Genomic DNA, 27,488 nt, shown 5'->3' with positions numbered 1-27,488 from the left:
AGCTGCAGTGGTAGGTGTAACACAGGGCGTTGTATCAGGAACTTATGCTAAGTATCAGAAGTTAGAAACGCTAAAGAATAGATCAAGTAAAAGTCGCCAAAAAGTAACAACGGCTTGCCACGATAATTTTATTGTCCAAGTAGCCAGAAGATACAAAACAATTTCTCACCCGCAAACTCCAAAAGCAGCTTTTGGAAAGTACACATATGTAAGTGTTTCAGTTAAAACAATAAGAAAAAGACTTCATGCCAAAATACTATACAGCAGTAGACAGTTACGGGTTACCGAGTTAACCAGGCAGCACAAGATTGATCTATATCCATATCTATTTATGGCAAAATTACGGTAATCAGTTCAGTCGATGTTCTGCAATGAGTCATATATTCTTCTGAGCAGTAAAAACAATGTTTTAGAAGATATTTTCTTTGAATTTTATCAAAACTATTACAGCTTAGCTTTTTATTACTTTTTGGTAAAATATTCTAATAGTTATAATTAAGACAATTTTTTTCTGAAAGCCTTAATCTACAGCGATTTGTTCGTAGGTAGTGACAGTTTGGCGTATTGTGAACATGAACATCAGACTGTTTTAATAAATGGGCACGTTTTTTGTGAATTTCAGTTAGCACTTGAAATATTGTTACGATAAATATATACTGGCCTAAATATATGATGACTAATAATTCTGTTTTGTTGTAGAAATTTGGCGAAGGATCTAGGTTCAAATTATGGTGAATCCTCCAATCTAGATGCTTCTCGATCTTTCGATGCTGTTCTAGTATATCAGGATTTCGTATATAAATACGACATTTTTATATGGAGGGCCAGTTAATTCGGACGACGCGCTCGCGATAAAATGTTACGTTCGCTTTTTAATAAATTATGTATGTTTAGTGAAAATAAATAAATATCAGTCATTGTGCTTTTTAATGAATTAAGATAAGAACAAGACATTATAAATTAAAGACTTAACAATTAATAAATTCACAACAAATGGTGTCAGAGTGAGATCGAACATAAATTAGACTTATAATAATAATACAAGTGAATATAAAATAAATTGTGAAAATGGCTACGATTTATGAGCTGACAGTGACTAATTTAAGAAGACATCTCGAAGACAGAGAATTAGCTTCTACCGGAAAAAAGGCTGAGTTAGTCCAACGACTAAAGAACGCTTTGCTAGAAGAAGGACTAGATCCAGAGACTTATATATTTGAAGATGCTGTCATCTCGTCGATTTCGAAATTAGAGAACAAAGTTTCCGGCGACATCGCATCATTGGAGAACAAAGTATCCGGCAACATCGCTTCTTTAGAAAGCAAAGTTTCTAACGAGATTTCTTCTCTGGAAAGCAAAGTTTCTGCTAACATCTCTAAAGTCACTTCAGAGATATCTGCTCTTGACGATAGAGTGTCTTCGTTAAAAAACCAAGTTGCTGCCGATATGTTGGCCTTCGAAGAAAAGATTAAAGAGATGGAAAGGAAGATGGAGGAAACAGGGACAGCAGAGAGAGGAAACAATCCAATTACAGTGGAGACAAAAGAAGAGGAGACGAAATGTAAGTTGGAAACACGGCCGAAATTTGAAGGAAGTGGAGGTTCTGTCCATGTGAAAGTCCCAACTTTCGATGGAAAATCGTCATGGAACAACTACATGAAACAGTTCGAATCAGCCGCAAGAGCAAATGGATGGTCTGAAAAAGAAAAGGCGGTAAACCTGACTATCGCTCTTCGAGGAGATGCCTTAGATGTGCTTCAGACCATAGCAGTAGAGGAGACCGATGATTTCGAACAACTGAAGAAGAGGTTAAATATGCGATATGGCCACGAACATTTGGAGCATGTATATCAGTCGCAGCTTAAAAATCGTAGACAGAAGAAAGATGAGGCTCTTCAAGAATATGAGGTAGATATTGCCAGATTAGTACGATATGCTTATCCAACAGCTCCCGAAGACATGATGAAAAAATTGGCCGTTCAAACGTTTATTGATGGTCTTCGTGATCATGAAATGCAGAGAACACTGCGATTAGCTCGTCACAAAACGCTGGTTGATGTCTTATCCGCCGCCCTCGAATACGAGTCAGCTACGCAGGCCTCTGGCGGGTACAGTAAAGTTAGGACTGTAAAAGAGGAAGGAGACGAAGATAAACTTGACCAGCTCTTTAATTTGATGAAAAGCATGACATGCAAGAAAAAGAAGACCATAAAATCAAGAAACTCACCATCAGGAAAACCAGAACGAGTCAACCTTAGGGAGGCAGCTTCGACCCGGAACTCTTCCAAAGACCCTCTCATACTAATAGCTTCTTTGAAATGTCGTGAAGATAGTGTATATGTAGATGGAGACATAAATGGTAAAAAGCATACGTTGTTGGTGGATACCGGAGCGACCAGAACCATTATACGCCCGACAGTTATAAACAGCGGAAAGAAACTGTTACCAACGAGGTTGCGACTTCGGACCGCTACAGGTGAAAATGCCAACATTCATGGAGAAATCCAGGTACAATTGGGAATTGGAGCAGAAAAGTTCGTCCATACTGTTATAGTTGCTGACATCGAAGAGGATGTTATATTAGGAATGGACGTAATGAATATGCATGGATTCCAATTGGATTTTAAGAATAAGGTAATCAAAGTTGGCAACGAGGAGGTATTTCTCCATCCACATAATGATAACACTGTGCAAGCAGCCATTACAGAAGATACAGTCGTGCCTGCGAGAAGCGAAACGATCATAGTAGCGCGGCTACAGGGATTTGTGGACGAAGGGAGACCTGTTATGATGGAGCCTTGGAACCACGACGATGAGGTTGGCCGTGGAATCATAATTGGAAAGGAATTGGTGACTTCGGCTAAGGAAATTCCTGTGAGACTTATCAATGTCAACGACTACCCAGTGACCATAAAGAAAGAGACAAAAGTAGGAACTTGTGTACCTGTGACATCCATAATCCGTCAGGCGACAACATCTGATAATTCCAACGATAAATTCGACCAAATGGTTGCAGTTGCAGGACAGTCTCTAAATCAGATGGAGAAAAGGAAATTAAGGGAATTTCTTCGGCAGTATCGTGATATTTTCGTACCGAAAGGAGGAAAGACGGGAAGAACTACGGTTGTTAAGCATAAAATTGATACTGGTAATGCTAAGCCAATTCGTCAAACAGCTCGACGATTACCACAGGCGAAAAGAGAGGAAGCTGAAACGATTGTTCAGGAAATGAAGAAAGACGGGGTGATAGAACCTTCTACGAGCCCATGGGTCTCTCCGGTGGTCCTGGTTAAGAAGAAAGACGGAACGACGAGGTTCTGTGTGGATTACCGTTTGCTGAACAACGTTACCAAGAAAGATAGTTATCCTCTGCCTCGGATCGATGACACATTGGACACATTGGCTGGAAGTAAATTGTTTTCTACTTTGGATTTGAAGTCTGGATACTGGCAGGTAGAAATGGACCCAGTAGATAAAGAAAAGACAGCCTTCACCACAGGATCTGGATTGTGGCAATTCAACGTTATGCCATTTGGACTCTGTAATGCTCCTGCGACATTTGAGAGGCTTATGGAAAATGTGTTGAGAGGGTTATCTTGGAAAACATGCCTGGTTTATTTAGATGACATAATCGTCTTGGGGGAGACATTCGAAGATCATTTGAGGAATTTAGAAAACGTTTTTAATCGACTTAAAGCTGCCCAATTGATGCTAAACCCCAAGAAGTGCCAGCTATTTCAAGGTAAAGTCAATTATCTGGGTCATATAGTCAGTAAAGAAGGAGTGGCCGTGGATAAGGGAAAAATCGATTCCATTAAGGAATGGCCAAAACCAACTGACAAACATCAAGTGAGAAGTTTTCTTGGACTATGTACTTACTACCGGAGGTTTATTAAGAAGTTTGCAGATATCGCTAAGCCATTAACGCGACTTACAGAGGAATCAAGAGAATACCGCTGGGATATAGACTGCCAAAATGCCTTTGAAACGTTGAAAAAGCATTTAATAACAGCACCAATTTTGGGGTATCCACTGCCAGAAGGAGAGTTCATCTTAGATACGGATGCAAGTAATGTGGGAATTGGAGGAGTGCTGTCTCAGATTCAAGGAGGACAGGAACGAGTCCTCGGATATTTTAGTAAAGTTCTTTCAAAACCAGAACGGAATTATTGCGTCACGAGAAGAGAACTTCTGGCAGTAGTGAAATCAGTAGAGCACTTCTATCAATATCTCTATGGCAGAAAGTTTCTAATCCGAACCGACCATGCCGCCCTTAAGTGGTTGATGCAGTTTAAGAATCCAGAGGGTCAGATAGCCAGGTGGATCGAACGACTCCAAGAATACGATTTTAAGATTGAGCACCGGGCCGGAGTTAGCCACAGAAACGCTGATTCTCTTTCCAGAAGGCCATGCCCAGCAGAGTGTTCCCACTGCAACAAAACGGAATCCAAGGAAGCAGCAGTGCTAAGAACGACGATTGTCAACGACGACTGGACGCCTACTAAGATAAGGGAAGAACAAGAGAGAGATCCAGTTATACAGAAAATCCGAAAATGGAAAGAGGAAAACCGTCGACCACCTTGGCAGGAAATATCAAACCTATGCTCAGTAGTTAAGACGTATTGGGCCCAGTGGGACTCATTTATCATCGAAGATGGTTTGCTCAAACGAGTCCTGGAAAATGATGACGGTTCAGAGAAGAGAAGACAGTTGGTGATCCCAAAGAGCAGAATAGCCGAAGTACTTCGTCAGTTACACGACAGTCCATCGGGAGAGCATTTTGGGGTAAAGAAAACCCTTCAGCGAATTCGGGAACGGTTTTATTGGATGAACAGTTCCGACGACGTAAAAGACTGGTGTAAGAAATGTACTATTTGTGCTACGAGTAACGGGCCTCACCGAAAAAGGAGAGCTCCTATGAGACAATATAATGTTGGAAGCCCGTTTGAAAGAATAGCTTTGGACATTGCTGGGCCATTTCCAGAAAGTGAAAATGGAGGCAAGTACATGTTGGTAGTAATGGATTACTTTACTAAGTGGGTCGAGATTTACGCACTTCCCGACCAGAAGGCCGCCACCGTTGCAGATAAGTTGATCCAAGAATATATCAGCCGATTTGGAGTGCCTTTGGAGATACATAGTGACCAAGGCAGGAACTTCGAAAGCGATCTATTCCAAGGAATATGTGATAGACTAGGCATGAAGAAAACAAGAACTACCGCGTATCATCCGCAATCGGATGGTATGGTAGAACGAATGAATAGGACAGTTGGCAAGTATTTGACAAAGATGGTGTCCGATCATCAGCGAGACTGGGACCAATACCTTCCGTTCTTCACAATGGCCTACAGATCTGCTGTTAACGAATCAACAGGCCAGACACCAGCCAAAGTCCTATTCGGACGCGAAATGCGACTACCTTGTGATCTCGAGTTTGGATGTAAACCTGGAGAAGATGTAGCAGGTGAAGATTATGTGATCGAATTACGAAGAAGAATGGACGATGTACATGAGTTGGTCCGTTCCCACCTTCAGATCGCTAGCGACAGAATGAAGAAACGGTACGATACACAAGCCGAAAAGGGTTGCTTTAAGAAGAACGACAAAGTATGGCTGTATAATCCCAAGAAGCGAAAAGGTTGTGCTCCCAAATTGCAGCAGTTTTGGGAAGGTCCATACCTCATTATGGAGAAGATCAACGATGTCATCTACCGAATAAGCAAGATTCCGAGGGGAAAGCCGATGATAGTACACCATAACCGGTTGGCATCTTTCGAAGGTGACCACGACGTAGATGAAGAAGTGGAAGTAAACCAAGTCCAAGATGTGTCTGACCTCACGTTTGAGGAATTCATGGGTGCCTATGGAGGTACCGGTAAAGCAAGACATGGTGTTACCACTGAAGAAAAGCAAGATCTACTCGCGCTCCCCGATGACTACTCGCTGGCCCTTACCATCCCGGCCAGTATCAAAGATGCACCAGGGTTGGCATCCGTCTTTCGAAGGAAGTTTGGTCGAGTTGCAGAACTTCAATGCCAAGTGCCAGCTCCCGGTAAAACCTTGAAACTCCAAGATGCATCACGTTGCCTTTTCTACCTGGTAACAAAAGACACTGCCCGTGACCAACCTACCTACCGAGATGTATGGGAAGCCTTACTTCAATTGAGAGAGCACGTACTAGAGTCCGACGTGCAAAAGTTAGCCATGCCAAAGTTGGAGTGCCGCCAATTAGATTGGAGGGTTATCCGAAATATGGTGGAGGAGATCTTCAAAGACACCAAAGTCCAGGTGTTAGTCTGTTGCAATCCGCTAAGTACCTTGTGCGGAGAGAAAACCGTCCCTTGTCATTTTTATACAACTGGAAGTTGTAAAAGAGGGTCCAGTTGCCGATACCAGCATACAGTTCCGGTTCCAGTCCCGACAAGGTTCCAGGAGGAACCATCTTTTAAGAGGGGGGCAATGTTACGATAAATATATACTGGCCTAAATATATGATGACTAATAATTCTGTTTTGTTGTAGAAATTTGGCGAAGGATCTAGGTTCAAATTATGGTGAATCCTCCAATCTAGATGCTTCTCGATCTTTCGATGCTGTTCTAGTATATCAGGATTTCGTATATAAATACGACATTTTTATATGGAGGGCCAGTTAATTCGGACGACGCGCTCGCGATAAAATGTTACGTTCGCTTTTTAATAAATTATGTATGTTTAGTGAAAATAAATAAATATCAGTCATTGTGCTTTTTAATGAATTAAGATAAGAACAAGACATTATAAATTAAAGACTTAACAATTAATAAATTCACAACAATATTAACAGAGTAGGTAGCGGCATAATTTTAAATAAAGGTCTAGATAACTAACCTCTGCTAAAATCCTGACAGCTTTCTTTTGCATTCCAAAAATTTGAAGTGCATTTGTTGAATTGCCCCATATAATTAAACTATAGTTTAGGTGAGAATGGAATAAAGAAAAATATGTCATTTTTAATGTTTTAAAGTTGACAACTTTTGCTGGTTGGCGAATAACAATGAATAAACTTGATAGCTTTTTCTTAAGTTGTGAGATATGAGCTGACCAGTTGAGTCGATTATCTATGGTTATTCCCAATAGTTTAACAGTCTCTTTGTTATCTAGATCATTGTATAAATTACTTGCAGATATAACCAAATTTTGCGTTTTATCAGATTTAAGTTTTAGTTTGTTTACAGTAAACCATGAGCTAGATTTAGTAGAAACTTTCTCATCAGACATTTTTAAATGATCATTACTTTTTCCTGATATAACTTATGTCGTATAATCTGCGAATTGTACGATTTTGTACGGAGATATGAATTTAGGCTAATCGTTGACATAAATAATAAACAAAAGAGGTCCTACGACCGAACCTTGTGCGATTCCATGTTTACGTATAGAAAATCGGAGAGATGACCTTTAGACACTACCGCCTAGTGTCTGCCACATACATAAGAAGTTATAACCTTAGAGGGATACCTCTGATTCCATAGTAATTTAATTTGTTTAGCAAAATGTCGTGTGAAATGCAATCAAAAGCCTTCGACAAGTCGTACAGAGAAATTGCTATACGTTTGCTGCGTTCAAGCTCCTCAATCACCTCGCTCACAACATTAAATACCGCGTTCTTAGTAGAACTAGCACTTCTGAATCCATATAGTGAGTTGCTAAAGTAATTATTTGACACAAAATAGAAATAAAATTGTTGTTTGATAACCTTTTCAATCACTTTCCCAAAAGTACTTTTAAGTATTTTAGTATTTCTGGAAATACTCCAGTTGATAGAATTAAATTAATAAGATGAGTGAAAGGTGTTAAAACTATTTGGTAAGTTTTTTTTTTTAATTTTGCTATTAATTTTGTGAACGTCCCTACAATTAGAATTGATTTTATAATTTGAGAGACCTCTTGTTTCACAACGGGACGAAAAAAAGTACTTTCTAAAAATAATTTCTATAATTGAAGAGGACAGCGATATTAATAGTGGGAAGAGGTGTAATTATATTTCTGCAATTGTAGTAAAAAATTGATTTATTTTGTCTGGAGGTAGATCAGGTTGTACCGAACTGGATCTTATGTTGTTTCCTTCGAAATTTACTATTTTCGATCAGTCCCTAGGTTTATTAATAGGAGAGAGAGGGTTCACACAGGATTGCAAAAACGTCATTTTCCACCAAAGTACCGAATCATACGTAACTGTCGGTCATATCACTAATGTGTATAACCATTAGATGACCTTTGTCAGGATAAGCGTCACAGACGTCATAGAGCTTGTAGCAATGGTGAAGTGGAACTGGGTGGGCAGAATTAATGACGGGCAGTAGATCAAAAAAATTATAGTGTGAAGACTACGAGCAGAACTCGAAGTAGGGAAATACAATGGACAGACAATGTCACAAGAATCGCTGGAAATCGGCTTCGGAAAGCTCAAGACTAACTGAACTGGAAGAAATTGTGGAAATTGGAAATGTTCAACTTTGGACGCAGAGGAGTAGATGGTAGGTATTAAGATAAAAAAAAATATAAGAAAATTGTACTGACTAGTATAAAAAGGAAACTGCTCTACTTAGAAAAAATGACAAATCATGAAAAGATAAGTAGAAATTAATAAATAATATCAATTACTTGATAATGCAAGAAAAGATAAGTAGAAAAACATCAATAGTAAGTAACAGGAAGACATTGTTGGTTAAAAAGAATCGCAAATGGTTAAACTTTACCAATAATCATCTGCTTAACCCTTATCCAGGCAACACATTGTACTTACGTAACCGGGTAACTCGGGTCCGTTGGGCCCACCACTGTTCTTGAATGTACTATTCATATTTACCCGTATATTTCTAAAATTATTTTTTAATTTTTTATTAAAGTTAAATTTAAATTGTCTAGATTAAAAAAAGGTGCTACTATAGTATGCGGTCCACCTGAAGGATTTGTACAAAATAATGAAATGCAAGTAAACTTTTGTAGAAAAAATATTTATTCACAAGAATACTGGAAGAAGATTACGGTGTTTTTGCCTTTCATTATTATGTGAAAACCCTTCTGATAAAAGAATATGGTAATTAGCAGCTCATGTATAAAGTACTGATAAAAACAATATTTACCAAATAAATAAAATGCATAAGTCAGAAGAATATTATTATTTTACTTTTACAAATTAATACTTTTTCATATCAATTTACTATTTTAGTTGGGACTAAGCCAGAAGATTAGATTATTCCCAACTAGAATAGCAAATTAATATGACAAATAAAATTATTATTATTAAGTATGTTAAAAATACCTACTTACAAACTTTTTTAATTATACAATGATCGTTTCACACATTTCTACTGCATATTTCACAAATTTGTTTCTGTTTACTGACCTTTTTTGTTGGGCACATGTGACACCTTTTCCTTGTTAAAACTAAAGGTTTTTCTAGTTTTTTCTTTTTATTGTGTGGTTCAACTTCCTGTAAGCATTTTTTAATACACTGTTTTGTTTCCCATTGTAGCCCCTTGATTTTCTTCTCAAAATTTGAGGAACTTTTGAAACTTGTTCGCTTTTAATTTGTGTTTTCGTTTCATTTTGGATGTAAATTTGTCCAAGTAAAAAATGAGGCTACTCCAGCCACGTCTAAAATATTCAAAAAAAAAATGCAAAAGGCCAACGGTTAGTTCGTCTTTTGGATATATATTTATGAACCGTTTGGTCTAGCGTATTGACACCACATTTTGAACTATTATAATAGAGTATCATATCTGGTTTTTTGTTAACATCATCTGCACAGTAAGCATTGTAATGCATGGTAGACAGGACTAGGACACTTCTTTGTTTTTTCGGAACGTAAGAAACAAAAGATACTTTTGGAGTGAATCCGAAAATTGAAAATTTCTCTGAACGGTTCTTGTTTGGTAGAAATTCCCGAGGAACAAATTTCTTATTTTTTTCACTGTGTCAACAAGGGCTAGTGAATTTGCTAGTAATTCATATCCAAGAGCAAGATCAGTGAAATAGTTATCGCAAGTCACATTCCTCTTGGAATTATAATAAGGCTCTACGAGTTGCTTTACAACTAGAGATGCAAGATCTTTGGCTACTGTATTTTCGTTTTTTCCTGTATATGGTATTCTACCTAAAGGATTATAAATATGTTTCTGAGTCACAGGCCCACCATATTTTCATGCCATACTGTAACGATATATTTTGCCTACCTCAGGGTAAGATTATGGGGTATAAAATTGGGGACAGAAACTATGGGGGCGAAGATAGAGCAAGCAAAATAAACGCTACTATGCGAACAGCACTCAGGAGGTTGTTGGAGAGTTGGGGTCGTAAAAGACAAGGGGATCGGATTGGGGTAACTACAAAAAAAATGAAATAAAGGGGTACTTACATAAACAACATGGGACAACATGGACACTAACAAGCAACATAAACTGTACATACAAGGGAAGACAAAACACTAATAATATTGTAAACTTGACTTTTGAGTGAGCTACACAAAATAACACAAAATAAAACACCTTGCTCTTGTTCTGAAAACTAAATGAGACTGCTCCTAGGCGAAACTAAACAGCATCTCCGATCACGAGTATTACACTTGTAATCATTCAGATACAAGACAGGAAACACAACAAACAAACAGTCTACCACTGAGACTAAACTTAGTCGAATCTTCTCTACAACTCACAATGACTACTTCTCATACACAAACTTCAACTAACCTGTGGAATTTAATACACCGTCAAAGATGGTTAATTAGAAGACAAAATACATAACACTACTTCACAACTACACAGCTCAAACAAAAAAAGGTCACTCACAACAATACAGACATTTACACAAAATGACCGAACAAACAAAATTACAAAAACCGATTTTTCTGTAAAATCTGTCTTTAATTTAAAATTAATATACTGAATGTTACCTTATAATTCACATTTTTTACACTTAACTTTGAAACTTGCTAGACATCTATGGGAAAGCTACTTGGACAAGTTCTCAACGGGAAAGAAGGAAGACGATTTCTATAGCCTGGAACGAGGTTGGGGCAAACAGACGACAAACGAAGCTGATGGCACATCCTATGTACTGTTTTAAAATTTTACCATGTTCTGGTATACTACACAAATCCTCTAACTATTCAAGTGGTTACTCTTTTATAAATCTGTCATATTACAGAGAGTAGATTTCCACTTTTTACCGGTCTTGAAATTTAACCCATTACACAAAATTACCGGCTATGTTCAACTCAAGCTGCCTTATACAACCTGCCTGCTTCGCTGCTCTTCTCAACCTAACTTGAATTCCCCTCTTGACCCAAATCTAATACTGGTATAAGCGACCCTTCTTACGTCCATAACATAAATTTCTTGTTTTTAAAACAGGCCTCAACTATGTTACAAAGCGACCCTCAAACAAACTACTTTCCAATATGAAGAATACACGTATAATATTGATTTTTCTACCTCACAATGTATTCAGAGATTTGGGGGATTTGAATGTGAACAAATCGTTGTTCAGCGACAAAAAAATCTTGAAATATTATAGTTAGAAATAACATGTACGAAATGAGGAATTTTAACTTCGTTGCAAATAAACAAACAGGGCGTCTTTAGAAATTTTGAACATATTAATATTTCGTAGTTAAAAGAAAAATTTAAAACGCTACAATACATAGTTATCTGGCTTTGAAGGCATATACTGCTTGAAAGAACACCTACCTCGATACGGAACAAGTTGCTTATCTACCGTTATATTTTTTCCTGGTAAATAGTATTTCTAAAAGTTTTGCTTGACTTTATTCCACACATCGCGTATTGCTGCTAATTTGTCGTTTCTTCTTCGTTCAGACCTCGTGTCTTTATCGTCAAATCGAACAAATATAAATTATAATCGTTTTAACCCCATGGTAGCTTTAAATATAGTAGGTCTATAAAACTTACTCCAGAGTATATCTACATTATGAATGTTTGCACTCCGGTGCCCAGCAGTTAGTAGAAGTCTAATAAGGGCATATAGCTCTGTAGTGTCGCAATATTTCTAGTATATTGGTTGTACACTTCACTATTTTGTTCAAAATTTTTTCGTCTACAAACAAACAAAAGGAATCAACAGAATCTTCTACACTTTGACCAGGAACTAACATTACTTTGTGCAATTTGCTTTTTATTATTTTGCAGGATCGCATAGTTGACTCTTCCAGTAAAATTCAATCCTTAGTTTCAAAGATTACACACTCTGAAATCTGGGAACTTGTAGCTACACATTCTTCTTCATTATCACTCAATACTACTTGCTGATCATCCTCTTCACTTGCTTCCGAAAGATGATCTTTAATTTCAGAGTCACTTTCAATGCCACCTACTTTAAGAGATTCTTCATCATCGGAATCCAATAAATTATTAGCAGTATCTTGCAGTTCTGCAGCTGATAATGGTTTTCTGGACATTTTATTCACACTATATACTTTCACTGTAATTTAATATAATTTTAGAAGCTTAGTTGTCGACACTACCATCGATATCAAACGACTGATAGCAGATGCATTATTTATTTCAAAATATATATAGGCACATACCTAAAAATATTATTGCATTTCTACAATGATAATCAGTTTTTAAAATTCATTTAGAATAAATATAACACCTATTGTAAGCATATCTTTGATGTTCACATCAAAGAGATGTTTACATTGTTTGTTACACGTTTAGAATTTATTATTGGATTTTAGGAATCATAAATGTCATTAAGATAATCCACAAAAACATTACCTGACTGCCAGATAAACTTCTGTAACAAAGATTTAGACTTTAGGTATAAATACAAATAGGGTCCGATGAACCCGTGTTGCCCCTTTACGTGACAAAATTCTCTTGACGCAATAATTTCATGGACTCTCGGAATTACAAGTATGAGGCGTATAGAAGCCTTTAAGATGTGGGTTTTTCAAAGGATGCTGAAGATCTCTTGGACAGAGCACGTGACCAACAACGAGGTGCTAAGAAGAATGGGTACTGAGAGAGAACTCCTAAATATTGTAAAAAACAGAAAATCGAGTTATCTAGGACATATTTAGAGAGGAGAAAAATACAACTTCCTACGACTTATATTGAAAGGGAAAGTGGAAGAAAGAAGAGGTCCAGGAAAAACAAAATGCTCCTGGTTGAAGAATGTAAGAGACTAGACAGGCATGGACACCCATTCGATACTAAGAACAGCTCAAGATAGAAAGCAATTTGCTGTAGTTATAACCAACCTTCAGTAATGGAAAAGGCACCTTAAGAAGAAGAAGAAGAATTTCAAAAATAATAATGAATATTTTGAATAGCTAATGACTATGTTGAAGAAAACATACTGATAAACAAATTCAGTGATGCATAAAATTCAATAAAGAAATTTTATCAGCTTATGATAAAAGAATTGGCATCTCGGGCCCGTTGGACCTACCTTGTCCGGATAAGGGTTACAGCAGCAAGCTCAAAAGTACGCTTAGCCTTGATGATCGCCAACCTTCGTAACGAAAAGGAAGAAATGTAAAAAATCATGTTCATTGCTGCTGGACATAGATCTCCCTCATAAGTGTCCAGTCCGACGTGTTGGTGGACGATATTTACTTCGGTAGGCATCATTCTTGGTCTCCATTCCAGTATCCGCTTTGTCCAACTGTTATTTTATTGGGTGATATATTAGGAGTTTTCGATATTAAATGCTGCAAATATAAAAGGTCAAAGATACGAAAACGGCCAGACCGCGACCGAATCGCGAGTTGATAATGCATTTCTGAATTTTCTGGTAAATATGTTAATATTTAATAAAGTAAAGCTATTTTAGTTGCATAGGGTAAACAAATTTGCTGTTTAAGAACTTAGAGAACGATTAATATTAGAATATTGAGCTGTAATTTGAAATAAATAGAAGATATTGGTCGTAATGATAACAATGACGTTCTTAAACGCAATATTCTATTAAACAGTGTATTAAACATATTGGGTACCATAGTGTGTTGGTGTAGCAACATAATTAATTATTACCCAAATAAAAAATATGCCAGCTAATTATTTTATGACTTATTAAAATTAATAGTGAGCAACCGCAATTATATAACAAATGCGTTTTTTAAAGCTTTTTGAGGCTATTACATTACTGATTTACATACACTTGTAGCGAGTATCAAAATAACCATTATATTATCTAATAACATTGCTCCAAATCTATCAAATCCATAACAAATATTTCAATTAGGGTCAAATTTTCGGTGATGAATTACATAAGTGAGACAAACGCGGGACAACACCCATATAGTTGTGCCCATGGGCTTTGTATTTTTCATTATCACCGCCTGGTGAACGGTTTAGTATAAAAATGTGTTTGGGCAATATTTTAATCAGTATTACTTTAAGTTTACTCTTATTAATTATTAGTAACCATGGTCTTCAAGGTAAGATTTTGATTTCATTTTGAAAAATATGCTTTCATTTTGAGTAAGCGATTGATATAAGTAATAATATATTTCAACTTTTGTTTCTTAGTTTTCACAGCTTTCGTTTAAATTTCAATTAACTTTTGAACCGTGTTTCTTTTTAGTTCAATGTATCCTGTGTACTTTGTAAATGGACTCTCAATAAAAATAGTAAATGGACTTTCCATTTACTATTTTTATTGAGAATTTACCACAATTTACTTTTAAAATGTTCATTTTGGCGTTTCAATTTCCACTTCTGAATTGGATAGGAAATTATAGATAGATAATAAATTATATGGAAACTATAACAAGAAAATGACTTCAGAACAATATGGACTTTTCATTTTTTATTTACACTGCTTGCGGAATACCTTACACAAGTTCTTTTTATTTCTTCTTCTTACGTTTTGGGACTACTGCATGTATACTCTATTATTTTGTTTATTTAAATGTTAGGTAATAATAAGTTTGTATATCTTATGCTTTTACCTACTTCTCGACCTAGGTACTGTCGTTTCAGCTAGTATACAAAATTCTCTTATTGTTTCTCATAATCTTTTTCTGTTTCCCGTCTAGGTTCTGTATGGAATTTCATGACTATCTTTTGAAATATCATATTTTGTAGAATCTGTCTTCATCAATCTTGTAGATTTTTTATTTGTTGTTAATGCCAGTATTCTTATCCATTATTTGTCGGTTAGTATCCTGAAATTTTTGTTGCTTTTTTATTTCTTCTTATAAAATATATAATTGCTTCTTTTTCTTGTTTTACTTTTTTCTTCTTGTATGTACGATTTAAAGCCTGTTTTTTCTTCAATATTAGTCTCTTGAATTATCGCACCATCTTTTTCTTGGTCTGCCAATACTTCTTCGTCCATTTGGTAACTTATCTCGTGCTATTCATACTATCCTATCCTCTGACATTCTACTGTCTGACTCCGCTTTGTACTGGTATACACTGTATTAGTTTTTCATTAATCTTTGCCTGTATTCGATTGTGGAAGTAGATGTTTTCTATGGTTTATGTAATATTGATTGGTATGTTTCTTTTATACAGTAAATGTGAGACGTCTTCGACTTGGATGCGTTCGAAAGCCTTTGTCAGGTTTATAAATCATAGATATGCTAGTTTATTGTACTTAATGGTCTTTTCTGTGATTTGTCTTACTACAAATATGGCGTCTATGCAGGATCTTCCGGATCTAAATCCTTGTTGTTCATCTGATTAAGTTGTTAGATTATTGATTTTATTGGTTAGAACTTTTGTGGTAAGCTTAAGTGCGGTGTTCAGTAGATTTATACCTCTATAATTGTTGGAGTCTGCTTTATCTCCTTTCTTGAACATTGGTATCATTATGCTGTTTCTCCATGCGTCTGGTATCTTACAGTGCAATATTAGTTTTTGTATAAATTTTGTCATCTCTAGGGTTATACTTTCTCTTCCGTGCGTTAGAAGCTCGTTGGTTATTTCGTCTGGTCCTGGTGATTTTCTATTCTCTTTAATATATATTTAATTTATTTTTTTTTGTATCCACTACTGGACAAAGGCCTTTCCAATATTTTCCCACTCTTCTCTGTTTTGTGCTTTTTTGGGATCAGTTTCTCTCCATGTTTGCTCTGATAACGTCTTATTATCGTTTTTGTGGCCGTCCTCTTCTGTGTGTTATGGTGGTCTCTAATATACAATGTTGTGCTACGTGTAATACCCAACTCCATTTTATTTGCATATATCTTCCAGTTACATCTATTACCTTTGTCCTACTTTGCACGTTCTCGTTTTGTACATTTTCTTCCAGAAAAACTCCCAATATAGCTCTCCTCACATAGCTCATTATAGTTCGATGGTCCTTTGTGTAGTTCTTAAGCTATTGGCTAATAACTCTTGAATACTGTTAAATACCCTTTTCTTTAAGTTTATTGGTATCCTTTTTTGTTTTTCACACAACAGTGAATCTTCCTAGCGCTGTCCAAGCTATTCAGATTCTTATACTGATACTTTACATATCACTTCCATCCAAGTCTATTGTGACATTTGTTCTCTGATCATTTTAAATCCAGTCATGTTTTATTTGAATTCACTATTAAACAGAATTTATTAGATTCTCGTTTAAGTTTCTGTATCATGCAGAGAAGTTCCTCTGTATTATTGCTTAGGAGTACTTTGTCATCGACAAATCTTAGTTAACTAAAAACTCATCGATTTTAATTTTTCGTTTTTAACTTTTCCAATATACCTTCTACTGCAAGGGTAAACAAATTTTGAGAGATTTTGTCCCTCTGTCCAACTATAACTCCTTCTTCCGATCTTATTTTGCTAGTTGTTAGACCTGTTATGTTTATTTGCATAGTTCCATTGTTGTTTATATTTTAGGAGTATTCTAATTTGGAATCGATTCTTATTCACTTCTTCTAATATGGCCAAGTGTGCTACGGATGTTAATGACTTATTGTAATCCACAAATACCAAATGAAAAAGTTTGATTCTATTGATAACGTTTTTCTATAAGTGTTTGTATTGTTTATAGGTGTTTTATGGTACTATAGTCTTTATGAAATCCTGCTTGTTCGACGGGCTGATAACTATTGAACTTATTATTTGATAGTCTGTTTGGTAAGCAGTTTTTTGTGGATGTGGTATCAGGCTTATTGCTTTGTAATTTGCCTCCTTTCTTAGAAAAAGTACTTATGCATTTTGCCAATAGGTTGGAATAGCACCCCCAAAGAGGCACTTGTTGATTAGAATTTTAATTACCTCCAAAATAGTTTTACATATATATTCCGTTGATTCCAGGAGCTTTTCTGTTTTTCATCTATTTGAAGGTATTTTAACTTCCCATTTAGTAATTTCTGGTAGTTTTTCAGATCCTGAATTAAATATTCTTTGTCCTTTATCGTGGTTTTCGAGTTTTGGTACGCTGGACAATTATATGTCTGTATACTGTAAACAATATTTATTATCTGATTTCTAGTTTAAATTACATATTTTAATTAAATAGAAAAACAGAAAAGCTGCAGGTAAAGATGGGATATCAAACGAGCTACTGAAATATTGTGGAGCAGCAATGACAGAACAATTAACAACATTTATTAATAAAATTATAAAACACAATAAAATACCGGAAGAATGGAGAACGAGTGAACTAATTCTACTATTCAAAAAAGGAGATAAAAAACAGTCAGAAAACTACAGAGGCATAAACTTGTTAAATACTACGCTAAAACTTACAAATAAAATTTTACAAGTGCTAATAAATCAGAGGATAAGTTTAGCAGATGAACAACGGGGTTTTCCTAGTGGAAGATCGTGTACACATGCAATATTCGTTATAAAGCAAATTACTGAGAAATCACTAGAGTATAATAGACCAGCATTTCTGTGTCTGATTGACCTAAAGAAAGCGTTTGACAGAGTAAGACTCAAAGATGTAATCCATCTTCTGTATAATAGAGAAGCTCCCCTAAATATTATAAAAAACTATCGAAAACATCTACCAAAATTAAAGTCAGAATAGATGGACAACTTACAGAACATATAGAAATAGGCAGCGAAATAAGACAAGGGGACTCATTGAGCCCTTTCTTCTTCTACTACTCACGGCGCCGTCTCCTTTCGAAGGTTGGCGATCCAAATGGCAATTGTAGTTTTGGAAACTGCTGCGCGAAAGATTTCTGTGGATTAGCGGTCGAACCATCTCCTCAGGTCTTTCAGCCACGAGTTGTGGCGTATTCCTACTGATCTTTTGTCCTGTACTTTTCCTTCCATTATAACTTAAAGTAATTTATTCATATATTTCGCCTCTCAACTCATGCATGCTCCCCCATGCTCCCCCATGCTCTTTAATTTGATCATGGATGAAATCATCAAAAGCGTTAACAAAAGAAGAGGATACAGAATGGGAAACAAAGAAATCAAAATACTCTGTTACGCAGACTACGCAATATTGATAGCCCAAGATGAAGATGGTCTGCAAAGACTGGTACACAGATTTAATATAAGAGCAAAAGAATTGAATATGACAATCTCATCTCAGAAAACTAAAACAATAGTAGTCAGCAAAGAACCAACCAGATGTAAAATAGTAATTGATGGCATTAGTATTGAACAAGTAATGGAAATGAAATACTGGGAATTACACTGTCCAGCTATGTAGACCTGGACAAAGAAGTGAGAGTCAAGTACAAAAAGCAAATAGACTGGCAGGATGCCTTAATAACATTATATGGCGAAACAGACACTTTAACACTGAGATGAAATCAATAATTTATAAACCCAGTGTAAGACCAATAATGACAAATGCCTCAGAAACAAGACCCGACATAGCCACAATGCAAAGGCTACTGGAAACTGCAGAGATAAAAGTACTGAGAAGAATTACAGAAAATACGCTGAGCGATCGAAAGAGAAGTGAAGACATTAGAAGAAAATGTAACGTAGGGTGTATAAATGAATGGACACAAAATAGAAAAAAATAATGGAATAACCACATAAGCAGAATGGAGGAGACCCGTATCGTCAAAAAAGAAAGAGATAAGTCACCAATCGGCAGAAGTATCGGACGACTGCGCAAAAGATGGAGTGACAACCAAAATACTGTAAAAATGTTGTACATGTTGTTTATGGAGTACAAAACACCTAATTAATGTAGTCCAGGAGACGAAATCATGTACCGCCTATATTGGTTATCCAAATTATAAGAAAAGGATTTATTTACATTCGACTTCTTTATACGAGTTCCTTAGATGGATTCGAGTAGTGAGTATTGCTAAATATAAAAAATTTTATACTATAGCTCAAAGAAGGATCTGCTAATAAAAATGATTAGTGCATATCAGACTACATTGAAGATTACTCTACAGGTGACTGTGGGTACGTCCCCCATTTATCTCTTAAAAAAATAAATGTAATGATAATGGCCATTAGAACAGGTGAAAATTATTAAATTAAAACCCAAAATGCTTAAAAAATGGCAAAACAATTTTGAGGTACAAATAGTAAAGGTTTAATAAAGCAAACCGTTTAAGGTCCTGTATTTACAGCATAAAAAAATTGATGATACATATCTTTATTGTAGTGTGAGGGATGACGCGTAGCATTGTATCTTCCAGTGCAATATGTTCACAGCAGAACAACAACAGATGAGAATGAAACTAAGAGTAGTAACACTACATGATATATCAAAAAGTTACAGAAAATGTAGAAAATTTAAATTGTATGTTTATAGCTAACCTAATTTGACATATACTTAAAAAGAAAAGTGCTATAAGTAACGAGACATGGTAGAGAACTAGTGAACTGATTACATTTTTCCATCTATCCATATAAGGCTAATAGTCACTGGGATTTTTACTCAAGTAAATTTTTTTCCAAGATTTTGTATTATTTTACCTTTATATCTCCCAGGCGTCTACATAAGTCTGTTTTCTTCATATATATATATATATATATATATATATATATATATATATATATATATATATATATATATATATATATATATATATATAATTGGCCATACTCACTGTAGCTATCTAAATAAATAAAAATGTGCCTTGTAACGTAATTTTTTTGCCTACCACATAGAGTATTGCTATGGGGGGTTGAAATCTTCGGACAGAAGTTACTGGGGTGGAGATAGGGTAAACAAAATAAACGAAACTGTGCGAACGGCACTCGGGGTTTGTTTGGAGAGCTGGGTCGTGAAGAAGTAAATGGCAATGGGGTTGGATTGGGGCGACTACAAAAATGAAACATAGGGGTACTTATAAGAATCTTCTGGAACAAATAAACAAACAAAACAACAAGAATGGCCTCTAGCAATTTAAAACGGACGCCACTTCGAGATGCCAAGTTATAACGATTACAATAACTAGTTGTAACTATTGAAATAATTATTAGAAATGAAAAACATATCTTTTTAAAGGAAAATCAAAAAAAGGGGTTATAAACTTTTTTTAAATAAATAAAAAAAATGGTCTGGAGAAATGAATCAAACATTTATTGTTGTGTCACCACAAACAGTTACACATGCAGATAATAAAAAAGTAATCACAATATATATATATATATATATATATATATATATATATATATATATATATATATAAAATTATAAGGATTTATACCAAAATAATAAAAGAAAAAAAAACTTACATATGTTCTATCTCTTTACAAAATCCCTTTCTACAAAACTTACAAATGTTACTGGGCTATAACTGTGGCAGAAATAAGTTATTAAAATTGAAGAATTATCTTTTTAAATGAAAACATCATTTAGGTTAACCTTTTCTAAAAACAAAAAAAATAAACAATGTCACAAATATAATAAGGCTAGCTGTCATATGTCAACATTTAATTTGACGACAGGGAACAATTAAAATGACAGCATAGCCACACCCTAAGATTTACAATATTAAATATCAAAATTCTAAATTGTATGAAAGCAATTATTATTTAAAATAAAAATGTCTGTCGTTACTTTAAAATTAAAACACAAAAAGTTACCTGCATTTCGCTAAAAAAAAGCACTAAAACTTCTGGGGGTGGAAACTGGATTGTAAATCACTGAACACGAACAAAAGGAGCACTGGAACATAAACTTTGGAAACTCGGCTTCTTAAAAAACAGAAATAGGTACAGCTGGACACAATGGCAACATTTCAAATTTCACTTTAACTGCAACTGCGTAGTGAACTGATTAAACTGCTTCTATTAACTCTACTGCTACTTATTTTCCATAAAAAGGGACACAAAATAAGAAAAAATTCAAATTCGATAAAAAATTTGGTCATAACGCTGGAGCCCACCGCTCTTGACCACACCTCAGCGAGAGTGAACAATTATTTTCCGGCAAAAACTTCTCAGCGATCTAAATGGATGTTTATTTGAAACGCATATTTCGAGCGGCTTTATGATCAAAGAATACCGAGGAAATATAAACAACTCTAAAAATGGTTTATTATACTCGGCGACGCTAAGAGGAATTAAAAAAATTACTTCATCTTTTAATACGTAAGGTTGGTTTGGCAAGAACACGTTTCAATGTGATTTTATTTAATAGACAACTGGTTAAGGCCGGATGTTTAGGGCAAACTCCATACGGGTGATTACACAAGATAGGTTATTTCCTGCTGAATCTAACATTAACTGGGTCCAATTTCAGCAGTCTTTAATAATATTTCCATCTTCAAAAAAGGTGCTTACTCCTTTCAAGGAGTACCATATGAACGTTGTCTCTGTATTCTATTTTTTTAACTAAGCAATTTCTTTACGTATTCACGCCTATCAATAAGTTATTTAGTTTCATATTTTTGTTAATTTTAAAACTGAATCGCTTATTCGGCATTATTATTATTTTAAACGTCTAAGAAAGAAATAAATAGGTAACATTTTCCAAAGACCTGTATTTCACAAACGATAAAAATGATGACGCCCTTTTGTAAACTAATACTGATTTTCAACTGGAATAAAAACAGGTTAGTTTATCTATTAGATGTTACCAAGGCATAAAAGTGTTTTTTTAATAACTTTGTTTGGTTTATTGTTTAAAAAAACTATTTGAACACAGAATGATGGTACTAATATTTAGAAGTTTATACAAAACCAAAAGGCAACTACAAAAAAAGAGTCACCTTTTATTTAGACTGAAGAGAATGTCGTAAATATAAGTCATACTTGTAGGTTCTTTAGACCTGGTATACTCCAGTAAAATTTCAAACATAACTTTTTGAGTAACAAAAGTGCTAGTAAACAGTTTTGATATGTGTTTTTGTCAACTATTCTTTTAATTACTTGAAAGGCACCTTGAGAAACCTTCTTCTAATTAATATTTATTGAAGCGATGCAAAAATTAGTTTTCTTCGCAAAGCATGATTTATTGTTAGATTTTTCTATTTAGCGAAACTTTGACTGGACTATCAATAGTTTAAATTTTGATACATCGTAGGTGATAATAGCTGTGGTGGACACGTTCGCTAAACCAGGATACTTTATATTTTTATTTTTTTGGAGACATGAATATACTTCATTTCGACTTTTAAAAATAGCTGTTGGTTATGTTCCCATTCAATGAATGTGTAGGTGGATAATTTTTAGTAACTCAGTAAATCTCTTTCTTTACAGGTAGTCACCCTTGCTCTCTTGGTAGCTTGTTCTCAAGCCATCCGGTATGACGGCCACGCCGCAACATCATCCATTGTTTTCAACGACAACCACAATTCAGTTCAGCACATTCAGTCCGCGCACGCAGCTCCTTCCCACGGATACGCCGCTCCACTTGCCAGCTACTCATCCCATGCTCCTATCGCCCAGTACTCCGCTCCCTCTCCAGTAGCCCACTATGCCGCTCCCTCTCCAGTAGCTCACTATGCCGCTCCAGCTATTAAAGTAGCTGCCCCTGTTCTCCTTAAAAGCTCAGGACCTTCCCATAGTGCCAGCTCTTACTCAAGCTTGAGCTTCGGTAGTGACAATGGATACTACAATCAGCAATCTGCCCCTGTTGCACACTATGCTGCTCCTGTAGCTAAAATCGCTGCTCCTCTACTAATTAAATCAGCTCCTACCAAAGTTGCCGTAGCTCCAGTTGCTTATGCTCAAGTTGCTCCAGCATACAACCACGGAGGATACAGCCATGGAGGGTACAGCCACCATGAAGAAGAATACGTAAGTTGTCCTTCATAAATTGTTAATATTAGTCTTATAGTAAATCTAGATTTAAATATCGGTTTAATTTGTATTTTTGGCTTAGGCTCACCCCAAATACGAATTTGCCTACGGAGTAGAAGACCACCACACTGGTGACATCCACTCACACAAAGAAGTCCGCGACGGTGATGTTACTCACGGAGAATACTCTTTACACGAAGCTGATGGAACTATCAGAACCGTCAAATACAGCGTAGACAAACACAGTGGTTTCAATGCCGTTGTTGAAAGATCTGGTCATGCCAATCACGCTCAACCTGCCAAAGCCATCCTTAAAGCTGTTGCTCCAGCTCCATACTACCATTAAGGTTTCACTTATTGCTCACTAGTTTATATTTATATCGTAAAAGTATTGTTTACTTTATACTGTTATATTTTATTTATTTGTTAATAAATGTTTTAGCATTATCAAAGCAATATTTTTATTGATACATTTAAAGCATACCAAAGATCATCTACAAATTTGGTATGATCATCCTCCTTCTCATCCCTTGAGCCCTTATCAGGGCGTGGTGCCACTCTAAATATTATTGGCTTGCTACGTCCGTCTGCAAATCGTGATGGAGATCTTCCTCTTGGTCTTCGGTCTTTTACTTTTCTTTTTACTGCTAATAGTTCCATGATTCCGTTTCTTCTAGCTATGTGGCCGAAGTAAATTAGGTATGCTCGATTATTTCTATGTTCTGTCCAGGACACGCATAGAATTCTTCTATATACCCACATTTCAAATGATTCGATCTTATTTCTATCGATTTTTTTGAGTGTCTATGTTTCAGCTGCGTATATGGCAATAAGAACATTAAGGACATTGACCAACCTGAGCTGAGTATTTCTTGTTATTGTTCGGTGTTTCCATATTTTAATCAGTTTAGCTGTTGAGGTTCGGGTGATTGCGATTTATGAATTAATCATAAATATGTATAATTCATGCAAGCCCTACACTTCACTGAAACCTCTAGCTCTATACACATAAAAACCTTTTGTCTTGTTATTTCATCGTATGTTTTAGTTACGGCTTTTACCTAGTGGTATTTAACAGATGTAAGTCATATAATGATAACAAAATATAAAAACTAATTAGAGAAAGCAAATGAAAATTACCTTGATGGGTTCTGTGGAGGGAACTGAATAAAAAAGGAGTCCTCAGAGAGTATATGAAAATAAAATGTGTAAGATATGAAGATATGAGAATTTCATGTCAACAAACGATTGCATTCGAAGGCAGTGCTCATTAATCATCATTATTGTTGGATCAAGAACAGCAAAATTTGAAGGTAAACTTCCTTAGTGCTTAATGTATACTGATTGTTGCAATTTCACAAATATATATAAACACTTATAGAATAATATCAGACTTGTGTTAGTTTTGATTCTCCCTGTATATATAGCCAAGCCAAGATTCCGTGTATAAAAACACAGCTGTTTTAAAAACTAAAATTTACAAGACAAGCCATCTGCAAAATGACACAGACGTATGTTTTAGATAAGAGACGAATTCCATCTACAAAAGAGTCGAGTTTTATCTTCCAAACAACACCGATGTGCATGGGTTAAGGGCAACGCTTCCTAGGGGACTTCGCTTGAGTCTTGTGAAAAGGGCTAGTTCTGATTCCTATATTTCACCGAACCGGAGGGTTCGCAATCCATTCGTGGCTGAAGCTGTTTCACTGGTTAAAGTACAACTTATATAAACGATTAAATTGGTGCTGATAAACACGTACGTTTACTGTGTAGAATCGTTACATTATTATTCAATTATTTTATACTAATATTTGTATTTTGAGAACGATTTCCGAAGTGAAAATTGAAATGTCAATAAACGTACTTTAACCTTTAATTGTGGCTTATTTCCATTTAAATAGTCATTATTCAATTATTTGGCAAGTTGAAATTGTTTGTGCTAAACTAAATTTCACATTATATCGCGTGTTGAATATTTTAACCGTTTGAGAACTTTTACGTTTGGTTAAACGTTATTATCTTTATCGTATATTTGTATATTTATTAGATTGTAATAATTTCACTATTCTTTTTTTTGTATGTATATCACAGCGTTTACCTGATGAGTTTACTAAATTTAATGTTTATTTTATTATGTTTTTATTCGATTATACTTTTGAATTGAGTTTATTGGTATTAGTATTACTTCAATATAATTCATATATGTTATGTCTGATTACATTTTGTGTACCTTTTATCAACAAGGTTTTTTTCATTTTACCACGGATTAATTATATTATTATATGTGTGCATATTTTTTTACTCTTTAACGTCTAATATCAATTTATGCGTTATTTCTAATCATACTCAACCATAGCTATCGAAATCCCAAATTTCTTTGTTGTTAATGTGTTTTTAAAACCTGTTTATTGACATCCTGCATCCAGATATTATTGTTTAGTTATAATTGCATGTTTGTTTATGATTTTGATTTTACTTTTTTTTTCAAATAGAGTTTATATATTCTACTCGTTTATTATTTTTTTTATAGGAATATACCTACCCAATGCGAAAGGGGGAAACCAGCGAGTTCTAGATTGAATATAATATATTCTCTCCCCTCTTTAATGATCCCATTTGTTATATTAAGGTCATCGTATATGCAGGACGCAACACTGATGATATAAAGTTATTAAAAACTATAAAAAGAAAAGTTTTTAAAACTTAGTAGGACAAAAGTAGACTATGGTTCTGAGAATATGGAAACTAATATTATTTATATCTGAAGCTCTATTGTTCATTTAAACAATTTAATAGTTATTTTTACAAATACGAGTAAAAATTTGAATAGTAAAATTATTATTATTATTTTATAAAATAATAAAAAGGTTCTGAAACGGTTTTCTTGAGGCATGTCTAGGATAAACAGGTAACACTACTTGTATTAGTTGTGGGGTAAACTGAGTAGCTCTACAACAGATACAGCCGGTCCCAAGTCCGTAATAAAGGGGAGGGATAGAGGAGTAACACCTTTATAAAAAACCAGAGTTCAGCTGGTTCGGTTAATAGCACTCCATGAGGGTCCCTTGTCCCAAGGTTACAGACGAAGATCAACGGCGGATGGAGCAAATAAGGTTGTCCCGAAAGCTGAAGAATATTAAAGGGAGCGATCCCTCAAGGCTTGAAAGACAATTGTTATATGCGAAGAACACCCCAAGAAAAAAGTACCCGGCCTTTCTAGTAGCGCGTTTAGACATTGGGCCTGCCCATAGCACTTTTAAAAAAATTTATGGCAACGAATCCCAGAATAGAGGAAATACCGGATGGACTTAAACGACGACCACGGCGACAAAACAGGCTTATGAGTTTTGCAACATGGAACGTAGAGGATTGGCGAGGTAAAAGAAACACAAAACGTTACTAAAGGACTTAAGCAACAAAAAATATTTATATCTGTCATTACAGAAACAAAGAAAAAAGGCAAAGGAATCACACTAACTGGAAAATTGGTCCACATTTCTAGCGGTATACCAAAAGACAGGAGAGCAGCGAAGGGTTATCTATACTTATTGAACAAATACTAAAAAAACAAAATAACGGATTAAAAAGGATTTAATATAAGGATAGTAATTGCGTAAGATATATCAATAAGGATATATCAATACAAGTAATATATTCGTTCTACCAACAACTGCTAGACGTATTCTCAAAAAGAGGCAGTCAGCGAGAAATAATAATGATGGGCGATCTGAAAGCAAGAACTGGAAGAAGACAAAATAATCTAGTAATCGGTAACACTGGCGAAGAAGTGACAATTAATAAAGCAAACAGACTTTAAAACATATGTACAATTTTACCTGATAATCATGAATGGATTCTATGTACAAAAAAATATACATAAGTATACCTCACATCAGGACACAAGACAATTGAAATCAATTATTGACTATATAATAGTTATTAATATAGAATGATCGGATCGTTACTTACTTAAATCCCGAGCTTAAATGTCCTATAAACATAAAACCAATCAAAGTATAAGGGGAAAATCTCAGTGGTTGACTGTACACCATAGTTTTAAAAAACTTACAGCGAAGTAGCGAATTCTGGTGTATAACACTATATTTTATTAAAATTATTAAAAATTTATCCAAAAGGACTACAATTTTTTAAAACGTTTTCAGTCCAGCCGGACCATCATCAGTGAAATATTTTAAGAGTAGTTGAAACTAGCTACGACAATGTGTACGTTAAATGTGATAAACTTTTTCCACAGTTTTTTAAATAATTTTAATAAAAAATACCATTATACACCTAAAGTCTTTTTTTTTCTCTGATAGTTCTTTTAAAAACAATCAAATATTAACCGAAAACTA

At 35.1% G+C, this 27,488-nt stretch overlaps 1 protein-coding gene across 1 annotated transcript; it reads left to right on the top strand.

Moving 5' to 3' along the window:
- Window positions 1-14,345: 14,345 nt before the first annotated feature.
- LOC140447864 (uncharacterized) lies at window positions 14,346-23,585 on the top strand. The gene is made up of 3 exons (XM_072540773.1): window positions 14,346-14,447; window positions 22,591-23,130; window positions 23,216-23,585. The coding sequence occupies exons 1-3, from the start codon at window positions 14,436-14,438 to the stop codon at window positions 23,477-23,479; spliced, it is 816 nt and encodes a 271-aa protein (XP_072396874.1). The 5' UTR covers window positions 14,346-14,435; the 3' UTR covers window positions 23,480-23,585.
- The last annotated feature ends 3,903 nt before the right edge of the window (window positions 23,586-27,488 follow it).

The sequence above is a fragment of the Diabrotica undecimpunctata genome, chromosome 8, assembly GCF_040954645.1.
Source record: "Diabrotica undecimpunctata isolate CICGRU chromosome 8, icDiaUnde3, whole genome shotgun sequence".
In the NCBI taxonomy this organism is placed as follows: Eukaryota; Metazoa; Arthropoda; class Insecta; order Coleoptera; family Chrysomelidae; genus Diabrotica; species Diabrotica undecimpunctata.
Note: the sequence above shows the minus strand (reverse complement) of the source record. Positions and strands in the feature narration are given on the sequence as shown.

Bases quoted from the DNA above. Each gene is read 5' to 3' on its own strand.
- LOC140447864 (XM_072540773.1), top strand. The intron at 23,131-23,215 runs GTAAGTTGTCCT...TTTTTGGCTTAG, and splicing joins GCCACCATGAAGAAGAATAC to GCTCACCCCAAATACGAATT.